The following is a 14,747-nucleotide window of genomic DNA, read 5'->3' as shown; positions in this document are numbered from 1 at the left end:
CACATGTATGTCCATACATAATTATTATTTATTTGCACACACCAAAAGGTGGGTTTAACATCAGGATCTACTTTTTATTTATATGAAGGAGGTTTGGTAAGAGTATCACTGAACTGGACTGACAGGCACCATGTCCCACCACACAAACTTAAACATCCTACCTTCCCCACCCATGTTGGATTTTTTTAATTTTAAGTTAAATAATTCTTTGAAAGGCTACAGAATTTACCCAGACAGAAGAACAAAATTTCTGCTGTGTTAACCATTAAATATACTATATTGCAGTATTTCTTTTTAAAGTGATGTGCTAATTATCAAATTTCTTTGACAGTTGAATATTCTAGACTTATGTTTGTTTCCTACGAAAAAAGTTTTAGTTGCCAATTGCTATCAAACTCTTTTGAAAGGAGAGAATACAGCATTCTTTAGCAAAGTTTCAATGAAGTATTAAAAAATCTAGATTATGCTAAATTACTCTTCTGTTACCCATTATTCAGACAAAATACCTCCAACATACAGCTAAGAACAATCACCTTCTGTCTTAAAATTTTCCAGCCTTATAAGAGCTGAATTCCACTCCTACTTCACACATTCTGCCATTATATCACTGAATGTATTTGTCTTACACCAAGAGGAAAGAAGAATCTGACTCTATAATTACCATCTCCGTTTTCTACTTCATAGAGCACTTGCGCAATTCAAGAAGCAAAATGAGATCCAGGGTTTGAGTTTTGTTTTGGTGGGGGAAGGTAAAAAAAAAAAAAGGAAAAAAACCACATACTAACAGGAAAATCAGAATCACTCAGAGCCAATAAGCGTTAAAGAAGAAGGATGTGAAGAAGAAGAGGAGCACAGGTCCAGCAGAAAAGGGCAGAAGGAAGCACTCAAAGGCAGCTGGGGCCATCAGGACCACAGAAAGGCAGAGGGCAACACACACTGTGAGAAAAATGCTAACCTTAATTTTTAGGTTGTAGCAGCCAAAAAAAATAAGAACTTGTCTTTGAATCATTGCGTCTGATATGTGGTTGTGCCAAAACTGCTGGGAGGAGAGGGGGGAGCAAGATGAATAGCAACTCCAGAAAAGGCTTTTGATTTAACAAAATACACAGAATAACCAAAAGCATGCACAATTCTATTACCCCTTTTCCTACAGATAAAATACAAAGTACATACAGACTACAAGCATTACAAGAAAAGACCTGAAAGGTTAAGCATGTGCTCCCAGTGATACATTTTAAAATATGCTATTGAATTTTGCTTTAGTCAGTCAGATAACTTCAGTTCATCTGGATGTTTAGAGTGTGTTTTACTACCACAGTATGTTTTTAACTACTGTTTTAGCTTTAGATTAGGTAAGATACAAGCTTAGTTTTAGCTTCTTTATCACAGTTTAATTATTTTTGTAGAGTAATAAAGTGAAGGAGATATATCATCAAGCATCTTCAAATTCTTTGCTAAAATTATACTTCACTGATTATTATAAATTGAAACAATGGGAGAAATATCTTCTTGTGTATTTATTTTATAGATTTCTCTATCACCTTCTTTTCCTATTTTACAAAGAAATTCTCACACAATGAAAAGAAATCTACTTGAAATGAAAAACCAGGAGATTTACAGTGAAAGTTGTGTGATAGGTACAGAACCTGAATTTTTAAACCAATTCTTTTTATAGTTTGAATGAATTGTATCCTTAGCATATAAGCATTTCTATATCCACATTCTGATTCCTGACACTGCAGCCAGGCAGGCTGAGAGCACAAAGCTGTTGGCACACAGCACACTCGTGTTTCCTTTCCAAGATGGGTTTTTGGAAATATACTTTTGGTTTCTGTTACCCTGACACAACCTCTAACTTCCTACCATATACTGTAACAGTTTAACCTGATACCATGTCTAATAAACAAATCAATGTCACTGCTGAAACAACATTGCTGTAAAATCTGTCACTCGGGCTATGTCAGACTGCTATTAACATAGCTGTATTAGCACAGTTTTACTTTTAACTGTACCAGGAACTCTCACAATCTGTTGTGAGATTTTACTTCAAATTAAATTCAATTTCAACTCAATTAGTAGGGGGGGAAAAAAGCACAGTAACTTATTACTACTCTGCACCACAGTTTTCTTTCAAATTTTATTTCAAGATATTTTTCATAGATTCCTGCCACAAATAGAGATAAAAAGGGATAAGGAGGAGAAAAGGACATCTACCCACATTAGTAAGTTATTAAAAATATAAATTATCAATTAAATTATTACAAATCAGCGATACTTTGTGTACTAGGCTGCATTTACAACGGGCTGAAATCACACTTAAGGCAAAAAAGGTAAAAAATATAAAGGAACACTATTTGCCATGTATTATCACAAAACAAAAGGTGAGTGTGAGCACTGCAGTTGTAAAACACCTTAATAAAATTGAGGAAGGTTATTATTCCTGCTAAGAGCTCTAACAGCTAGTAAATGAGACCTATCAATGAACAAGAACAAACAAAACAAAAGACGTGAAAATCGGTTGAGGAAGGCTCGATATGACCCAGATACGACCCAGAAATGCACCCTTGAAGCCCAGAAAGTCCAAGGATGCCCATCAGCAGCAATGGAATCTGGCCAGCAGGAAGAGGCAGGTGATGCTCCCTCTACTCTTCTCTCATGAGACCCCACCTGGACTGCTGCGTCCAGCTCTGGGGCCACAACCCATCAAACATGCTGACCTGAGAAAGTTCAGGATGGCCATGGAGACACCAGAGGGGTAGAGCAGCTCTCCAATGAAGACAGCTGAGAGCTGGGGTTGTTCAGCCTGGAGAAGAGAAGGCTCTGAGACCTCAGAGCACCTTCCAGGATCAGTGGGACCTACAAGAAGCTTTTTTTACAAGAGCACGGAATGAAACAACAAAGGGGAATGGCTTCAAACTGAAGCAGGACAAGTCTAGGTTAGATATTGGGACTTAATTCTTTACTGTGAGAGTGGTGAGGCACAGGAACAGGCTGCCTAGAGAAGCTCTGGAACCTCCATCCCTGGAAGTATTTAAGGCCAGGCTGGATGGGGCTTTGAGCAGCCTAGTCTAGTGGAAGGTGTCTCAGCTCACAGCAGGGGCATGGAAGCAGATGGTCTTTAAGATCCCTTCCAAACTAAACCCTTCTGTGATTCTATGAAGAGAATCTGTGGGTAAAGACTACATTATGGACATATAACCTTTATGGTCAAAATTATTAAAATGGAAGTATACAGCTCATCTGCAATTGCATCAAACAGCAATGAAGTACAGAAAAGTGCACATGAAGACAAGTTAAAGAGATCTTCAAAAGGATTAATATATTCAGACGCTTCTAATAAATCTTGCCTCAGTTTTACAGCATGCAGTGAAGATTCCAGAGCAGTTCAAATAAACTAGAATAAAAGTGAGAAACTTTTGATACAGTCACCGATTTTTTCTTGTGTCCTGAATTTTTTTCCAGTCAAAAGTTTCTGCAACTCTAGTTTGCTAATCAGGTCTGCTAAAACTGGGCAAGGGGGGAATCTTTGAAGTTGTAGACAACCTGACAGAGAAACAGTATGTTCTCAAAATAATAGGAAGTTCCTTCTTTTAATGAGGTTAGGTTTCCACATTTTTCCCTGAGATTACATGAAAAAAGGTATGAGACCCTGCTGGTTTTGAGCTGAAGAAGGTCTAACCTCAAGACAACTAAGTCAGTAATTAGACTTAATGCCTGTGAATAACTGAAGGTTGGGCCTGAAAGGTAAACACATAAGACAACTGGACTATTTTATGTTTCAAACAATAACTGAGCAGAGATGATAAAATGCTTAAACAATATTTGAAAATTATGTGTATGTGTTGGGTGACAAAGAGACAAAACTACTCCTGTGAAAACAACCTATTTTTAAAGCTGTTTCCTATGAAGAATGAAATCTTACTCTACATTTCTCATTACTTTGTGTTACACACAGTAACACCTTCACTGATCCTTTAGGCAAGACAAGAGTAACAATAGTTACAGGGATAACTAGTACCAATAGGGATACTGGCTCCCATCCAGGGCCTGAACAAAGATTAGTCTTCAGTCTACTTTTCACAGCTATTTGGTTAGACTTTTTAACCAGAACTGGCTATACTTCAATGAGAAATGAACAGGATAAAATTGGGTATTATGTTTAAGACTTGAACAACCAGTATTTACTTGAAGAATTCAAGTAAATTGTGTCTATAATCCAATTTTTCAATTATTTTATACTTCTGAATTTGCCAGGCCTCATTTTCCAGTCCTTAGCTCTTGCCATTTCCTTTCCTGCAAATCCAAGAGCCCTTCTGTGGTCCTTTATTTTCTCCCCATGAATGCACCTCTACAGTCTTAATCTTCATGAAAAAGGGCCCACTTAATCACCCACTGTGACATGTATAATTGCATTTATTCACAGGTAACCACAAAACTGTTTTTATCTGTAGAGCACAATTCCCTGCACCATTTGCACAAGTACAGATTTGTTTGACACAGCTGCATGAATGCAAGAACAGAAACAACACTGGTAAAGCAATCCCAGCAAGGACACGGTCCAATTCCAAAGCTTTACAGTTTAGTCGCCCTATTTCTCTGTTCCAGCTCCCCTAGTAACAAAATCATCTACTAAGAATGTAGAGCAACTGTGAGGTGAGGAGAATATGGCTTATTTAAATACCTGCTTTGGGGAAAAATAACTTAAAGGGAGGTTTAAGTAATCTAAATTTATGCACATAAATCTATAACGCATCTACACAATTTCTTTAATCAATTCAGTAAGCAAAACACACAAATTTGTTTGACAACACATATTTTCCGTAAAAAGGTAATTGACTATCATTAATTCAGCTTTACAGCCCCGAATTATTCTTTCAAATGAATTCAACTTGCCTACTATTTTTTTTAGAGTAGCTTTGTATCTACTTGACATTGATATCAATAGAAATACCATCTCCTTTTGAATGCTGGAACAACCCAAGTTGGAGTTTCTCTTACCCTTTCAGTAAAGACCTACAAACTAATGTCTCTGGGAACTTAGCACTTTTGTGTAACATCCTTGTTAGTTGTTGGTATCCTTACTCTATGGAAGAACAAATTACCCTGTCTTCAAACAGAAAACAAGAGCACTTACTGAAAAGTCCTCGTATTCTCCATCTTTATGAACAATCTGGAAACTAGTATATTAAAAAGTTTATTTCATGATAGATGTCTTTCTGGTTCCAGTGAGTCATGGACTTTTTTTTTGCAATATTTTAGATTTTTTTTTCATACCTATAATCTATATTTGCAATGCATTCAGTGGTATTTATACATTGTTTTCGCTTTGTCACTACATTAGAACAGGCCTTCGGCCAGGAGTACCCTCTGTCTTGCTTGCCAAAAAGCCAGTATTTCACAACCTAACATTGTCGTCTCAGCAAGGTTTCAGCTTTCAAGTTTGGCTAAATACATGTGCCCCACCTACTGAACCAAAGATCCTCTGCAATGGAAAATCAACGCTTTCCAAAAGGAAACACTGAACACTGGGTCTATTCTCAGTTTGCCCTATGCATCACAACTTGGCACTCTGGCAACAAATGTCTTACAAATCCAATAGTTTGTTTATTATAAGAGAACACAAAATAATATTTCCTGTATTAGAAATGTAATGCACTGGCTTCAGAGGACAAATAGTCTAGGCTCCCAACACTGTCCTTCCACACATTTTGGAAACATGTAACGATTTGGTTTTTCTGGTTCAATTCAGTGGGTTGTGAAAGTAACATCTTTTGGGTTTTTTAGTTGACTTTCAGATCTATATGCACTTACAGTTACTTTTACTGAAACTTCTCTTTCTATAATCCTCAATGGAATTTTCTGGAAATTATTTTTTACCACCATTATTTGATCTTCTAGTAATCATTCTAATCCAATGCTCACTTCTTTCCTTGGTCACCACAAGTCATCTGTCCATTTTATCAATTTCTATTCTCTCTCACTCTACTGCTGAATCTGTTTGTTCAAAAAGAAATAAAAACCACTGTTCTGTCAGGCATACAATACTGAAGTGTTATTTCCGAATGAACCGCGCTCTTCTTCTGTTCATCCACTGGGTTACACACTAATAAATGCTTCAGTCCCAGCAGAAAGAAAAAGATCAATATTAGAAACTGCTTTTCAGTGTTATTTCCCTGACCACTAAACAACTGATTTCACCATCAGCCACAGAAAAACACAACTCAGCTACCCTCAGCCAGCATCACTAGAAAAAATACGTGTGACATTTCTCTACACCTTTCCATGGACACATGATCATCTATTGAACTCAAACCACCAAGGTGATCATCTTAGAGACCACTACGCTAGTTCTGGGAGAACTAACCTGCAGTTTATTGAATGTCCAAGCATATAAATGCTCAGAGAGAGGGAACAGAGAAAGTTATAAATGCCAATTCCTACCAGAGCTTCAGACAGTGTCAATGCACACTTAGCCAGAAACATAAAACTGCAATTTCCTTGCAGAACTTCCATCCACACCAGAACAGACAACTGGATCCATACTGTTTCAGATGTATCATTCCAGCTGTAAAAGGAACTAGAGAAGTAAATTCTTCCATTCTAGTCATTTGTGTCACCAATTTAAGAGCCCTAGCTCTTCGTTGTTTACTTGAACTTTAACGCCTGTTGAAACAGAGGAAGAATATACCACAAATTTAAAGATGACATCACTCTGTGTTGTTGATATCCCTGCATTCATTTACTGGTTGGAATTGTGTCATTCAACTTGCCTTTCTCTTCATGACCACATACACACAGCTTTTGCTTTATTTATGTAATATGTAAGAGATAATGGAAATTATTTTCAAAGTCTTGCCATCTAACTCATACTCTCTACAATGTATTTATAATTTACAAGTTGCAAAAGGATAATCTCTCAGAGATTCACCACTAACCTCTGTGTCCCTTCCATTGTCTCAGTCAAAAGTACTTCTTTTAATCTTTTTTTTTCATCTTTGGTCTGGTCTTTTTTTTTTAAACTAATATGGAGTTTTTAAAGTCAGTGCACAAAAATTATTAGATTCAAAGGCAGACAGAGCTTGCAGACATCTTTTGGTCTTGCTAATTTTTGTATGTCACCTGGAAACAGAAACCCAGGGTTTTTCTTTCTACTTTTAATAATGTAGTTCTACTGAATGACTATCCAGTAACAATATTTTGTCTCAAAACTCAGATGTCATAGGATCCATACTAATTACACAATCATAACTGCTTCAAACAAATAAAAAATAATCCTCTGAATTACTATTTACCCTGTATTTGGCTGAACACAAATATTCAAAATCTAAGCCTATTTGTGTTGCTGGTTCTCTCATATCCTATCATATCTCTACTCTTACGACACACCTTAGCCAACAAATACAAAAATACATACTGTTCAAACACTTGAAAAGATCAATGGGTAAAGCAAAAACAAGGTGCAAACCTTGTTGCAATGCCATCCTTCTGGTGGGAGAATAATTATGCCTTAACAGCAAAAGAGAAACAGGTTTGGTATAACTCCTTACTGCTCTACAGGGATACTTTGAGAGTAGAAGGAGAATTTCGTAATTAGAGAAACAGAATACAAGCACAGTTTCCAGATTTTAGAGTTACAAATTTGAATTCACTAATTTCAAAATAAAGAAACAAAAATTGGAAAAAAAAAAACCTGTGAGATTTGACCCTTACATTTAAACCTACTAATGAAAAAAGATAGGATGGGGTAATTGCCAAGATCATCTTCTACAATTTCCCTTTTCATCACTCCTTCTATTCTTCCTTTCCAACCAGTTCTTCTTTCAAAATTCCCAAGTCCCTTTATTTCAGCACTAGGCAACACTACAAACCCCAGATACAGCCTCTAGATCACAAAACCCCAGACCATCTGATGTATTACCACAGCAAATGGAAAACACTGCAGTCACAGTAATTTTAAGAAAAAAGAAGTACTGGCTTAATCTCAAACACTGAACTGAATGTGCTACCAATGCAAGCACCATTTGTGCCTCATGTGCCTGTCCATAGACAGTTTAAATGCATAATAATTTATCAACTGCATGGTGGGTGCAGTTATTCTGCTGTCCTTACAATAATTCATCTCCAAGCAGAAAACACTTTGTGGCAGTCCATCACATTTCCCCCTCTCTCGTTCCTTACTTATTGTCCACTATCATTTCTTTCCCACTGGAGCTCCCTGACCTGTTAGAAGTGAATAAACCAAGAGCTGTCAGGCCCAGATTTTACTCTGTACTTGCTGAAGCCTAGCTTAATGTAATACAGGCTACAACCAAAACTTCTTTACATTAGATCATACAATAAAAGTCATAACTGATCTTAATAATGAAATAGCAGAAATCAGATTTAGGGAACAGATGACAGGGAGCTGGAAAGAGTAAAGCTATTTAGAAATCTAAGGAACAAAAGATGTAGACATCTGTAACTGAAAAAGAAAGAAGCAAAAGACAGAAATAGTCTTTGATAGACCTGGAATATGGATAAAAACTTTTAGAAATACTCCCCATGCTACAGTAAAAGCAACTTGAACACACCATAATTAACTTCTGACACCAACTTACTACTGAGCTGTCAGTAATATATCACTCAGGAACAGGTCAACACCACAACAGAGTGTGGAATACAAAACTCATTTTAAAACATCTGACACACAACCCTCCAACAAGGCCTATGTGCTTCAGACTAAACTTACCAAACACTTAATAGTACGGCAAAATCAAATTCTTTGAGTGGTTACAGCTAAAAGATTAATCTCATCAATACCATAAATCAACTTCATGCTTACATGAAAAAATAGTTTCACTTAATACAGCAAACTGAAACTTGTTTATGGTTGTTTAATGGAAACTAGGCATGAAGAAATCCCAGAATTACAAACATATTTTGATTCTTTTTCTTGAATTGTATGCATAAAGAAAATGAAATTCAAAACCCTGGTAATTTAAAGGACATGTTGAAAAACAAAACTGCAACAGGATTTTTTTCTTGCATCAATTCCAACTTAAGTTTTTTCTCTCGTGTGCCTGTAATTGTTTAGTGAGCTCTACTGAAATGCTTAGAAGAAGAATGCATGCCAGAGATTAGGTAAAACACATGAAATATTTATGTAAAATGCTTTGTCTAACATCAGGTTTCCAAGCTGGTAATCCTAGTTGCAGCAAAACATAATTTGATGGTAAAATCTGTATGCCTTGCTCAAAGAAGATAAAGAGGTCTTACACTACTGGCCTCTTAATGAAAAATTGTATAAATTTTGAAAATCATTCTATTACATGCACATTAATTTGGTATCTTACAGTCAATGTTTCAAATTAATGAACTTGTTACATACAACCAAGAACGTACTTTATTTCAAAAGCCAACACGAAAAAAACAAACTTTCCCACCGGAAAGGGTTTTTTTTGGTCTGGAACACTACAAATAAAAATTTGCACATCAAATTTTTGCATTATCTTCCATCTTATGGTAACAATCTCACAAAAAACAAAGCAAAATAAAAGCCAACTCAACTTGAAGGAACATGAAATTGAAGAACTTGAAGGTTACATTCAGCTACAGAAAGGCACAGTATTTTTTAGTCCAGACCACTTCAGTCAAGGTCTGGCAGTATTACTGTTAATACTACTGGGGACAGAAGAAAAATGTTTTAGCAGGATATTTGCACTTCCTATGGATGCAGATGCACCACCTGAAGCAGTGGCACTAATGCAGATGGCTCTGAGCCAGTAACACAATTCAGTCATTCTCAGCAAGACTAATTACCCCAGGCAAAGTGTCATGCAGTCCAAGCCATGTAATTTCTATTAATCAAATCACTTCACTTACCCCTACAGAACAATGCATTGTGCTACAGACATGTGCTATATTATTTTGGGGAACACTAGATATTGCACAAGGCAGCAAACTGTAAGGCATCTAAGTCCCTAAGCAAAAGTACCATAAAAGCAACACTTCCCTCACGTTTGATGAGTGTTGATTCTTATGAGAAACAGTGTACAGCAGTATCAGTATCACCAAATCTGTCTGCTCTGCGTACTAGCAGAGAAAGACTTCACTGACATGACAGTAGCCAAGTCCATCCTCACTTTACAGCAGTCAGCACAAGATCTGGCTTGGCAATCATACACTGTAAATTACTGCTGGGAACAGAAGCAAAAAAAAAAAAAAAAAAGTTCATGACTGAAAGGGATACAGGAAGAAGGCGGCAGCGAAAGAGAGCTGCCACAGTATCCATGGCAGGTGTTCAGACAGTTTACCATGGCAAGTTTAGTAATACTTGTGTACAGACACATAACACATATTGAATGTTACTGCGAAAACTGCAGCAGCTAAAATGAAACAGCTTTTAGACAACAATATTTAACCTGAGGAACAAATATTGCAGTCAGCCAATCTGCAATCACTTCAGAATAAGTCACTGTGTATTAGCTAGACTACTTATGCTATTAAACACTCAATTAATAAGGTACACCATGGAAACCACAGGTAAAGGTATTTCCACCTTGCAATAAATAGGGCTAACCAGTACAAAATAAACTAGCTTAATACTTACCACTAAAACAACAAATTAAAACTGTTGTTTCCTGAATACTAAGTATTACTAAGTGCTTGGTATTTTCATAAATACATAACAATATTCATCACTCATTCTAAATACTAAAAAAAGAAAAGAAAAATAAAGTAATATCTTTCTTAAAAATAGTCAGACAGCTTGCCTTCTTTCCCAGAAAAGGGGAAAAAACCAGATACAGGACACTTACATTCACACACAGTATCACCCTCCTTTTCCTGCTCACTGCATTCTCCTAGACCAGACTGACATAATAGCTTTTGAGGGTCAGTTTTTGCAGCACTCAAGTAACACAATGAACTATGTGAGGTTTATGTGAATGTCAGTCAAAACCAGAAGAGAAGTAATTGTGTCAGAGGGTTGAGATGAAGGTCTTTGAGGAAATTTTTCTATCTCATCTAAAGGAATGATAAGAAGAGGCTGAAGTGATGGCATGAAATTTCCTGTCACACTGTTCTAATAATATTCCAGGTGGTATCTGGGAACAATGCCCAACAAACCAACTTGTGAAGAACGTTTTATATGAAGCATGCCAATTTAAAAAAAATAAAAGAAAAAGCAAAAGCAACCAAACAAAAAAATGGGGAAGGAGGGGAATATCTCCAAGATACACAAAGGACTGGGAGCAGATCACCTCACTGAGTCCTCCCACTTCAAGGCAAAATCATCTCTATCTAATTATCCCTGCTTATTGCAGAGGAGTTGAACTAGATCAGCTTTAAAGATTCCTTCCAACCCAAGCTATTGCATGACTATATGATTTCATTCCCAGTACATGCTTTGTCTGAGACACTTTTAAAAAGGCTTCAAATACTACTTCATAGCTCCCCTGAAATTCTAATTTCTGGCAGAACTCTTTCCTAATACTTCAGAAAAAAAATTCCTTTGCTTCATTTCAGGCCCATTACTTACTGCTTAAGTCACAGTGCATATAGAGAGCCATTTAATCCCTTCCCATCTGAAAAACCTTTGTTTATCTGAAGAACATTACTCTCCCTCTCATCCCCCTCTTCTCCAAAACACAGCCACACACTTCCAGCTCTTTCACTCACTGCCTATCCTCAAGACCTTCAGCCACCACTGCTGCTGCGCTTAAGAGATTCTCTAATTAACATACATCTTCCTTCAGTGAGGTGCTTCAAAAGGGACTTGATACTCTGTTTGAAGCATGAACAAAAGATTATTTTCAAGTGCCTTGCACACAATACCCTTCCTTAGAAATATCAACACAAACTTTATTGCCAACAATGTCACACTGCTACAAAATAAATGAACAAGTGGCTTGCACTCAATTTGTGAGGAACTATCAACCCTCTCAGCAGAACTGTAATCCGTTCAGTCATTTCTCCTGTTCTCCTTCTTAACTAGAACTATTTATTGTGAGGACTTACATCTTACCTGAACTGATTTTATTTCTCTTTCAGACAAGTGCTATCTCCAATTCGCTAAGAATATTTTTCATTCTAATCCTGTTTCCCAACATACCTCCCATTATTCTCGGCTTGATTATTGTTAGCAAATTTAATAAGGATATATGCCATGTTACATCACTCAAATCATTAATGAAAATACAAGCCAGCTGCAGAACACGTTTTAACAACACCCTGCTTGATATATTGTTGGGTAAGTGAACAACAGATGAAGGCTTTTGGGGTACAGCTTTCTCTGAACTTCTGCATTCACTGCATGACATTTTCATCTGGATTCTATTGCCAATCTTGTAGCGTGACACGGTGTCAAGAGCCCTATTTAAATCAATGGTGTCAAGAGCCCTATTTAAATCAAACTACAAGACAGTCATTGATCTCTCTAGTCCCAAGGCCTGTTATGCTGCCAACAAAGAAAATACGGTTGGTTAAACAGGATTCATTCTTGATAAATCTGTGTGTCCTGCTATTTAACAGCACTCTTACACAGACTCCAACAAATAGTTTATTTGCTCTAGGGTTCCTTTGCTTAAGGAAGTCAGGTCAGAAAAAACCTGCTTCTCAGTAAAAGCTACTGTTTCTTGTAGTTTCTCTAATTGACACATATTTCTACCTAATTCAAATATTTTGTATATTTACAATAGCCTTTCCCATCACTGCAAAATAAACTTCAATACACAACTAAGTAAAAGCTGTGATGGAACTACCATAGATTAGCTACAGGAATATATGTTAAATACATGCCTAAACATGCACATTTGTGTTCCCCAAACATATACACATGGTGTAGCAGTACATTTTAAAAAAAACAAACTTGACAGTCTCAAGATTCTGTACATAATATCTTAGAAGCAATGGAAGGTATCTTTTACCCCAGCAAGTGCAAAGCTTTCACAGTAATATCACAGGGCTGAGTTTGACAAAGCACAAATTACTCTGCACTACATGTACAACAGAAAGGCAATAAACAATGGAATTATTTTTTCCTTGAACAAGAGATGAAAGGGATATTCAGGAATATATGGCTAAAACCACAGATCAGTGTTCATCCTGGACATGAAAGCAAGCCTCTGTGACTCAGAGGTCCCTATCCAGTACCAGGCTTTCACACCACTCATGTCTACCACCTATTTACTACCATCAGATCTTGCAGCATTTCCCCAAAGCTTTCATATCTCACCAACTGAACTGCCAGCTCTCAGTGCTGTTCCATGCTTCCCACCCTCAGAGCACCACAGCCCATTTCCCATCTTCCTGAAGCTCAGCACTTGCACAGCCTCACCCCAAGCCACCACATCCCGAGTGCTCACCTGTCACACACCACCACCACCTCTCTGCTAGGGATCTCCCACCCATCTCAATGCTTCCCAAGTCCAGAAGCACAGCACAGCCTTTCCCCAGCCATACCCCACACCCCACATTCCCTGCAGACATTGCCTTCCACAGCAGAACCCTGACCCATGCTGAGGGCAGCCCCCTGAGCTCTCCTCCCCTTGGGACAGAGCTACCCCACAGCCAGCAGCCACTGCCTCTCCACACGGGACAGACACCTCCAATTCCCTGCACCAGGGGCATGCTCCCATCCACGCCATGCTGGGAGGCATAGACAGCTGGGAAGCAGGAAGAATGCAAACCAGCCAAGGGTGACAAAGATGGAGAGGTAAGAGAGAAAAAAGGAAGAAATACCAGGAAAGAAGATGGAGAGAGAAATGACAATAGGTAAGGTATTTTACCTGGCCTTAAACCATCCAGAACTAAGGATGAAGGATTAAATTAAGGACCACAAGCCTTGGCTACCCCCATAGACTGTAGGATCCAATTCAAAAGGGTCGCCTAAGGGGACACATTTCCCTTCATGTTCAACAATAATTACTCAGACTTTGCCAAGCTTCAGGAAAACACCAAGGATTTGAAAACAACAAACTCAAAAGACTGCAGCACTTCAACAAAAGAAAGTGCAAGGTCTTTTTTTTTATTTAAATGGTTGTTGTCATCTCATTGCATAGCTCCCATACCTTCTCGGTAATTTCTCATGGGCAGCTCCTCACAACTCTTTCTTCTTCACAGCACAACCAACAAACTCCAATTCTCTCCTCACCCAGCTAACCCGTTCTTTTGTAGCACTCTTCTTATTGGACAGAGCTGTGGCCTGTTAAGGGCAGGCCTGTTCCTAATCTTTGGTGATTGGTACAGCTGCAACTCCTCAGGTGTGAGACTACCTTCTGCACTATCTTTATTTTCTTACATTCTATCCCTCCACAAATGGTGAAACAAAAAAAAAAAAAGAGGAAGATGAGTAGTAAAAAGTATTTTCTGTTGAAGAAAGAAACCCTAAAAACTACACTAAACATCTCAGATTTTACCACTAAATTGTACTCATTTGTTTAACAGGACCAAGGTAATCCAGGTAGTTAACAGACAGGATTATTTTATATATTCTGAAGATGTAAAAGTAGAGCAAAATGGAAAGAAAAGTAAAAATAATCAGAAAAAATATTCTAACTTACAGTGATACAACTGGCACTTAATTGCTCCAATCAGACTGATATACTAAATAAATACATAAATTTTCTGCTTGCAACACAGCATCTGCCAGTTATAGGACTAAGTCATTGTCTAATAATTTTTTGATCACACAATATAAAAAGAGCAGTAGTGACAAATATGCAAAAGAAACTTCAGGATGATTCTGAATGTTTGATAGTTTAGCCCTC

The 14,747-nt window shown here is 37.5% G+C and overlaps 1 protein-coding gene across 4 annotated transcripts in view; it reads right to left on the bottom strand.

Annotated features, from left to right (window-relative positions):
* COG5 (component of oligomeric golgi complex 5) overlaps positions 1-14,747 on the bottom strand; it is a 173,111-nt gene that overhangs the window by 147,497 nt on the left and 10,867 nt on the right. Inside the window, exon 1 of one of the 4 annotated variants that reach the window (XM_064702838.1) lies at positions 14,049-14,110. The exons of 2 other annotated variants lie outside the window; for them this stretch is intronic. In XM_064702838.1, the coding sequence (XP_064558908.1) occupies positions 14,049-14,067 (19 nt within the window). In that variant the 5' untranslated portion in view covers positions 14,068-14,110. Of the gene's footprint in view, positions 1-14,048; positions 14,111-14,747 lie in introns of those variants that run through there. One more of the 4 variants, XM_064702837.1, reaches the window with a different exon arrangement.

Source organism: Zonotrichia leucophrys, chromosome 1A (assembly GCF_028769735.1).
Source record: "Zonotrichia leucophrys gambelii isolate GWCS_2022_RI chromosome 1A, RI_Zleu_2.0, whole genome shotgun sequence".
Taxonomy (NCBI): domain Eukaryota; kingdom Metazoa; phylum Chordata; class Aves; order Passeriformes; family Passerellidae; genus Zonotrichia; species Zonotrichia leucophrys.
This window is presented reverse-complemented; position numbering and strand designations above follow the sequence as displayed.